The sequence below is a fragment of the Lygodium microphyllum genome, chromosome 17 (assembly GCF_053477565.2).
Source record: "Lygodium microphyllum isolate KBCC chromosome 17, Lygodium_microphyllum_v1.1.10, whole genome shotgun sequence".
In the NCBI taxonomy this organism is placed as follows: domain Eukaryota; kingdom Viridiplantae; phylum Streptophyta; class Polypodiopsida; order Schizaeales; family Lygodiaceae; genus Lygodium; species Lygodium microphyllum.
The window spans coordinates 49,942,224-49,950,326 of record NC_141151.1 but is presented as its reverse complement, the minus strand read 5'-3'; the positions used below and the strand labels follow the sequence as shown (position 1 = coordinate 49,950,326).

General features: G+C 39.1%; 1 protein-coding gene across 1 annotated transcript; it reads right to left on the bottom strand.

Moving 5' to 3' along the window:
- Positions 1 to 4,186: 4,186 nt before the first annotated feature.
- Positions 4,187 to 7,214, bottom strand: LOC148021873 (uncharacterized). Its single transcript, XM_087697393.1, has one exon. It carries the CDS (start codon positions 7,169 to 7,171, stop codon positions 5,582 to 5,584), a length of 1,590 nt encoding a protein of 529 aa, XP_087553519.1. The 5' UTR covers positions 7,172 to 7,214; the 3' UTR covers positions 4,187 to 5,581.
- Positions 7,215 to 8,103: the final 889 nt, after the last annotated feature.

The window sequence follows — 8,103 nt, the reverse complement described above, 5'->3', positions numbered from 1 at the left end:
TTTTATATCAATTTTTTGTATTTAAAAAGTTTTTTTTCTTTTTATATTTGTTGTGTAACTTCTACTCCTTACTTAGATTATATTTTCTTTGTCGTATAATTTTTTACATGATATTAGATAGCCTAGGGAGCTCTAAGGAGTGAAAAGTACGCAAGAGGCAAGTGTTTCAACAATAAAGAGAAGCAACGACATCTAGCACATCAAGTAGCATAGATTGCTATACTAGAAATTCAAACACTGAGGATTCATCCACAACTTGAGAAAAGGCAAGTTAGATGATACAAACGACACTTTGTGAAATTTTAATATAACTATCCTTGATTCTTATGATATTCTAGAGATAGTATTGGGGATTGAGCCAGAACCACAACCCACCCCCAACCCATCAAAATTTGAGTGTTATGATTCCCCCAAATGTTGATCTTCTATGAGCTTGGAAATGAAGGAACGTAAATGCGTTGTATGCCTTACTTTACAAGCTATTGACCTTGATTCGATATACAACCAAGGCATTAATGGCTTGCAACATATTGAGGAGTCAATATGAAATGTAAAACCAAACAAGGATTCAAAACCTAGATAATCAACTAACAATTGATAAGTTTTTCAAAGGAGAGATAATGGAAGCATTCATCACTCAAATTAAGAATCTATGCAACAGACAACTAGCACTGGAATATAGAAGAGTAGTGATGAGCTAGCTCGAAGGTGTCTTTGGATTTGTTCAATAAAGTTTAATGGACACATAATAGCCCTAAAAACTTAGGTGAGATCCCAAGCTTTGATGTTTCAAGATCTTTATACACTACTAATGGAGGAGGATTTTGAAAAAAGTTTCAAAGAAGAGTATTTCTACTGTAAGAAAAAATAACATAAAATTTCATATTATTTTGTCAAGAAGGCAGATGAAAAGAATGGAATTCTAAAAATTAAAGGAAAGGAGACTGCCAATATGACTAAAGCAGAGTTGGAGTTATTCATGGCAACAATTGAGAAAGTGTGTTCCTTGGGTGCAAGAAGTATCTACTACTAACTCATGGGTATTGAATAGAGGCCTCCCATCAAATGACCAACAAGAAAGGTCTTTATAGCTCTATACAACCTCTATAAGCATCCATCATTGTGCGGTGTAGCACCTTGCTTTGAGAGAGTGAGAGAAAGAGCCTTGATTTCTACAAAGCTTGCCCGATAATATCTCGAGGGTACCAAAGGATAGTTTCTTCACTGATCTTTCTTATTGGCCATGTACATTAATACCTTGATAGCTCAAAGTTGATATCTCTTCAAGGCTTCCCCCACTACATCTTGTTCACACACACACAGCCTTGTTCAAGGCCCCCCAAACCAACAAACCTTGGTATGATTTTCTCTCTCTCTCTCTCTCTCTATATATATATATATATATATATATATATATATATATATATATATAATTCTCCCGTCGGATGCAACATGTCCAAAGGAGAAGTTCAAGTGTTCTTCCATTCTCATGAGCACCACACCCTATTGAGAGAGAGAGAGAGAGAGAGAGAGTGTGTGTGTGTGTGTGTGTGTGTGTGTGTGTGTGTGTTGTGTGTGTGTTGAAATATTGGCAATCACACCCAGCTTAGCCTCTTTGTATGGAGCAGTGTGGGCTCATGATACAAAATCCCATATGCAGAGTGGTGGAAAGTGCAACCTAGTCTATTCCTATAAAGCATTGTACTTTCTCTCTTTTTGAATGCAATGTCATAGTACTTTTGTACTTCCAACAAAGTGTATGTTTCATTGTCAGTCCACTACACAAGATTGTGTTTATGAGTCCAAGATTCGATCTCAGAACCTAATTCACTTGTGTGACATTCGGTCTTGATGTTTGTTACCTCATGAGCTCACTCTTCCTCTTTCAACCTCCATAGCCATGCTCTAGATCTGACATTTTCTACATGGTATCAAAGCCTAGTCGGGCATGGCTCAGCTCTACAAATCACTCCTTCAGCTCCTCTCAATCTTTGGTTAGCTCAACTTGACATAAACCCTTCATCTTCCACCTCCATCTTCACTCTATCTCTCTTGGCTGCCATAGACTACACCTACCTACCTCTGTTGGAGCAGCCATATCTCTTCAACCAGGCCATATCTCTTCAAGCTTTCTTGTTGACAGTTTCTCCTTAGATCAAGGCACATCTTTCCACCCCAAAATTTCCTAACATTGTGCAACATACAACCCGACATTGTTGAAAAACAAAGATGGGGCACATATTTCATTGCTTTAAATTGAACTTATTCTCTCTTCCTACTGTGAGCATTATTCCATGAGTTATCATAGGGCATTTGTTGGTCATATAGGCGAATTACTTCAACTAAGAGGGCTTGAGAAAATTCCACTCCAACAGAGAGATATTAGAATATTACTTAGAGGTGGTACTATAGGAAGCCTGCTACTGCTCAACTGATGGTGCCATCATCACGCCTCACAATGTCAAGGCTACCATAGAGCTTTTGAAGTTTATCATATGGGCTACCTCTCCTGACAAAATTTCAACTCAAATGGTCCATTGGGTAAGCTGCTACAGCCAAAATATCAGGCTGTTGTCCTAAAATCGTAACTGGCAACCATTGCCGCTTATCTTTAAGCTTATTTTTTCCTTATTCTCTCTTGCTACTTAATCCAAACCTCTACTACTTTGATCCATTAAGAATTGAATTTTCTAGCAAGATTTTAATATCCAACAAGCAAGTCTTGAAAAGCTTTTGAAGATTTAAAGCTTTCACTAAAATCCAAGCATTAAAGTATCAAACTCACCTGAAAGCATAGTATCTATTGATACTTATCAAGTGTTATTTGACACTACATTCCTTTGTCTCTTGACACAATTAAATCTTCTACTCCTCAAATATAAGTGTTTTTATACTGATTTGCTGTTCCAACACATGGGCAAAGACTCTCCAACTATTCGGTTCAAAGAGATCGGATTTCACACCTAGCAAACCGGCATCAAGCTCATTTTGGTGAAGAAGGATCTTTGGGCCATTACCAATGGCAAGGAGAAAAAGCCTCAGGATACGGACCTTGCAGTTACTTGGCAAAAGAATGATGACAAAGCACATACCATCATTAATCTGGAATTGGATGACAGCTACATCCACCATGTGGATACCTGTGAAACCTCTAATGATACATGGATAATATTAGATACTTTATTTGGTACACAATCAAAGTCATCTAAGTATGGATTACTGATTGAACTTCTCAAGCTAGATATGAAATCAAACACATCTCTTGCTCACTTAAACTACATCAACTTGCAAGAATTAATCTCAAGATGGATGAAGATATTTGTATTGGTACGTTGTTAAAAAGCCTGCATGCTGACTATAATAATGTGTCAACTACATTGATCAACATGCCTAGTCCTAAACTGGTTGACATTAAGGTTTTCCTGCTAGAAAAAGAAAAGAAGATAAAATCCAAAGAATAACCAAGTACCTCTAAAGATGAACAAATGTTATATGTAAATACCAAGTACAAGGGCAAGAAAGATCAACTGGTATGTGACTTCTGTAAAAGGATTAGGCACATAGAGAAATTATGTCATTCCAAGAAGAGGTCTAAAAAGGTCTATCTAGTTGTTGTTAAAGAGGAAGAAGACCATCACATTGTATAACAATTCCACAACCGATGATTCTTTTGACTTCATAATAATAAAACCATCAATATTGTTTTGAAAAGCCTCACCAAAAGAGATTGCCTTGCTAACCTTAGAGAATCGTTAACCCTTAGCAAAATCAAAAAGCTTTAGAGGAACTATAGTAACAAGGAAATAAATACCAGCTTCAAAATGTTAAAACCACTTTGATCCATACACAACCATGTAATCCTAAAAGCAACCACCTTCAAGGGTTCACTTGGACACCCAATATAATTTTAACTCTATGCTTTCATGATCTATAACAAGACAGATCTCACATACACCACATTATAATCATCTTATAGGATTGAGATACTATTGTTTCCAACATTTAACTTCTTCCATTTTAGTCACAAGCACGAAATTGTGCTTCTTGCTCATCTATTTGCCTTGGAGAAACTTATTCACTCACTTGGATTATGCCTTCAGTATTGTTGAAAGGCCAAAAAAGAAGCAATGTGGTAAAAGTCAAAAGATTTCATTTAATCTAGTAGATAATTCACTCACAAAGAAATGGTGACATGAAAATAGATTTGCCATGTGTTAAAAGGCCAAAAAGGAAGTAATGAGGTAAAAGGCGAAAGGAATCACTTAATCTAGCCCACAATTCGCCCAAATGGAAATGGTGACTTAAAAATAGATTTGCCAATGAGTCTATAGGCCTGATCACATTGTACAACAGCTCCATCACCTATGATACTTTTGACTTCACAATAATAAAACCATCAGTATTGTTTTGAAAAGCCTCTCACCAAAAGAGATTGCCGTGCTAACTCTAGGAAATCGTTAACCCTTAGCATTCAAGCCCACAACCCTCAAAATCAAAAAGATTTTAAGGAACTATAATATCAAGGAAACAAATACCACCTTAAATGAAACCTTCAGACCACTTTGATCCATACACAACATGTGATCCTAAAAGCAGCACCTTCAGGGGTTCACTTGGACCCCCAATATGATTGTAACTCCATGTTTTCATGATCTATAAGAAGACATGGATCTCACATAAACCACATGATAATCATCTTGTAGGATTCAGATACTCTTGTTTCCAAAGTTTAACATAATAGAAAATTGGATCACTTCCATACACTCCTTCCATTTTAGTGACAAGCAGCAAATCGTGCTTCTTGTGCATCTTTTCCTTGGAGAAACTTCGAGGAATGAGGCAACTCACATAGGTAACAAGGATTCTATAACCAAATCCAGAAGCTCACCCACTCACTTGTGAAGGAGCATCGTGTACAAAAAGTGCGGACATGTTTTACAGCTTCAAATATACTTCTGAAACCGCAAATGGCACCTATTCTACACTTGAGCGTCCATAAGAGCATGATCACCCAGTTTGGGTCCACGTTTAGTGTGCACATGAGTGTGGGCTTGTGCCCAATGCTTATCATCTCTTTTGCCCAAATTTTAGCCAGATTTTCACATTTTGTATAATGATAAGTCACCATACTATAATAAATATGAGCTTTGGGTACCTATATGTTGGCCTTCATCTCAGGAATTACCTGTAAAAGTTCCTCAACCTGACTGGTTCTACAAAGCCCATTTGCCAAAACACGATATAATCTTGAATCAGGTCGGAGACCCATGTCCATCATATCCTTCTTTAATTCCTTGACATGTGTAACTTTGCCTCTGTCACATAAATTTCTTATTGTGTAAGCCTCTACAGAACAAGCTTTGCACATATCCAAACCACTTTTCATATGGTAATAAGCCACCACATAAGGAGAAACATGAGCATCGTGTACATATGTCTTGGGCTTCATCTCAGAGATGAACTGTACACGTTTTTCAGACTTACCAGTCTTACTTAGCCCATGTGCCAAGCTTGATATAGTCTTGAAATCGTGCAGACTTACAACTCAGAATGTACTTCTGAAGTTGTGAATGGCACTATTCTACACTTCAACACCCAAAAGAGTATCATCACCCAGGCTGGGTCCAAGTTTAATGCGTACATAAGGAGTAAGCTTGTGCCCAATGCTTATCATCTCTTTTGCCCAAATCTTGGCCAGATCCAAATCACCTTTTGTACAATAATACGTCACCACACCATGATAAATATGAGCATCAGGTACATATGTGTTGGCCTTCATCTCACAGATTACCTGTACAAGCTCCTCAAACTGACCAGCTCTACAAAGCCCATTTGCCAAACCATGATATAATCTTGCATCAGGTTGGAGACCCCTGTCGATCATATCCTTCTTTAAATCCATAGCATGTGTTACTTTCCCTCTGTCACATAAATTTCTCACGATGGTACCATATGCTACGACATCTGGTATACAACCCTCTTTCAACATTGAGTGGAATAAATCAAGAGCACCATCAGTATTATTGCATGCGAAAAGACAATTGATAATAATAGTCAAAACTTTACTATCAACACAAGAGTGTTTGTTTCGAATTTGCTCAAATATGTTCAGGGCTTCTTCTGCTTTCTTGGCATCATACAATCCATTAATCAAAGCAGCATATGCAACACTATCAGGGGCACAGTTGCTCTCATACATATCTTTCAACACATTATATACTTCTTGAAACTTGTGTTGCCTGCAGAGAGACTTTATGCATGCATTATATGCTTGTCTATCAGGTTTTAGACCCCTCTCCTTCATGTCGTACAAGAGATCATAGGTAAGCCCAGGCTTGACTGACCTCCATGAAGCAGTTATAAACCTGCTGTATGCAGACTCATAATACTGAGCACCCGCCACTTTGCCAATGCGCTGAACAAAATTGTACGCAGGCTCTGATTTACCTGACTTGCATAGGTAATCAAGAAAGACTCCAAGCACTTTGCATTCAGGAAGGATCCCAGCAGACACCATCTCCTCGGCCGCAGATAATGCATCATCAGTTCTGTCTGCCTTCAGCAGTGAGAACAGTAACGCATCACATGATAAGGCTGTGGGCTTGACACCAGATTTCCGCATTTTACCAAACAAGGAGACAACCTCAGAGGGCTGTTTCACCATGGTATGAGCAGCCATTAAGGCTGCCCACACAGCTTCACTAAGCATAGGTCCATGTTGAGTTAGAGACGATAGCTTTCGAGGTCCGTATTTCTGAGCCCAGATGCAAGCGGTCTGCCTAACATCCTCGACGGTGAGCTCACATGCGTCTCTCCGGCCCACCCATGTGAGGAAACGCGCGGCACATTCGAGTTCCAGGTCGAAGCAGAGTACTCTGTGCAGAACGGCAGAAGGGATTGGCCCAAGGGCAAGAAGGTCCTGCTCAAGGGAAGGGTTCCATGGCCTGTTTTGGATCAAGCCAGCAATTTCGTAAGCAAGACTGCTGTCGCCAGGCACAGATTCTTTTGGGCAACTCGAGTCCGTTGCCTCGTCGGAGAAGCGCCGAACGGGAAGAGGGATCTGGTGGAAGGATGGTTGTTGCAGCGGAGAGGCTGTGGCAGAGACGAGGGCTGAGGACGATGCCAGGTGTTTCCAGGAGCTTCGCCGCACAGCACTTCTCACGCCATACATGATCGAACCTACGCTTCACGCCGACGGTCTGGAAGGGGACCGAATAGAGTCTGAGAGAGAAAGAGAGAGAGAGAGATTTTGTAGAAATTTCATTTAAAACAAACATTAAAATATATTTTTAAAATTTCAAATGTTAGACATGACACCGTTTAAAAAGTGTTTTAAAACAAAAAAAAAATAGCTGGCCATGGCGCAAAGACTGAAGCGTCTCATGAAAAGGCATCTCAATGCAAGTCAATACAGGCTCGTAAATGACAATTACATCACACATAATGTGCTAAATGTATTGCCTCAAGCCACAAATTAGAAATTGTCTTTCTTCAATTGGATGTTGAGAAAGCTTTTGACAAAGTCAAGTGGAGTTTAATGAAAGGATAGCTAACCTTCCACTCATGCTCTCAATTGTGAGGGTAAAATATAGGAATAAACAACTCACCAATCATGGCTATGTAGACAATCTACTAATGAGTATGGAAGCCAATAAGGACAATCTAAACAAGGCCTTAGCACTACTGGAAACCTACGAGGTTGCAACTGGATTCTCCATTAATTACAAGAAATCCACTCTAATCAATGTAACGGAGGATGACTTAGAGGCACTAGGTTGGAAAGGCAATGTCACTAGAAGAGGATGCATTTTCATAAAATAAAGAAGTGAAATAGAACAAGGCAGTCCCTACATGTGAAACTCAAAATTCTAAGCATCTTTATATTCATGGCAATTAACTTCTACCAAGCCTTGATGACATGGAGCCAAACACTTTAGAAAGAGTGGGACTCCATGATAGGAGCCTTCGTGTGGGGAAGTCAGAGGGGAAAAAATGTGTTTGGAAGAAGAGGTACCAACCTTGCAAAGAAAGGAATCTGGATTCTGGCAATCGATCGACTTTAATGGCAACCCACTTGATTGTGAGGAAATATGTAGCCAACCC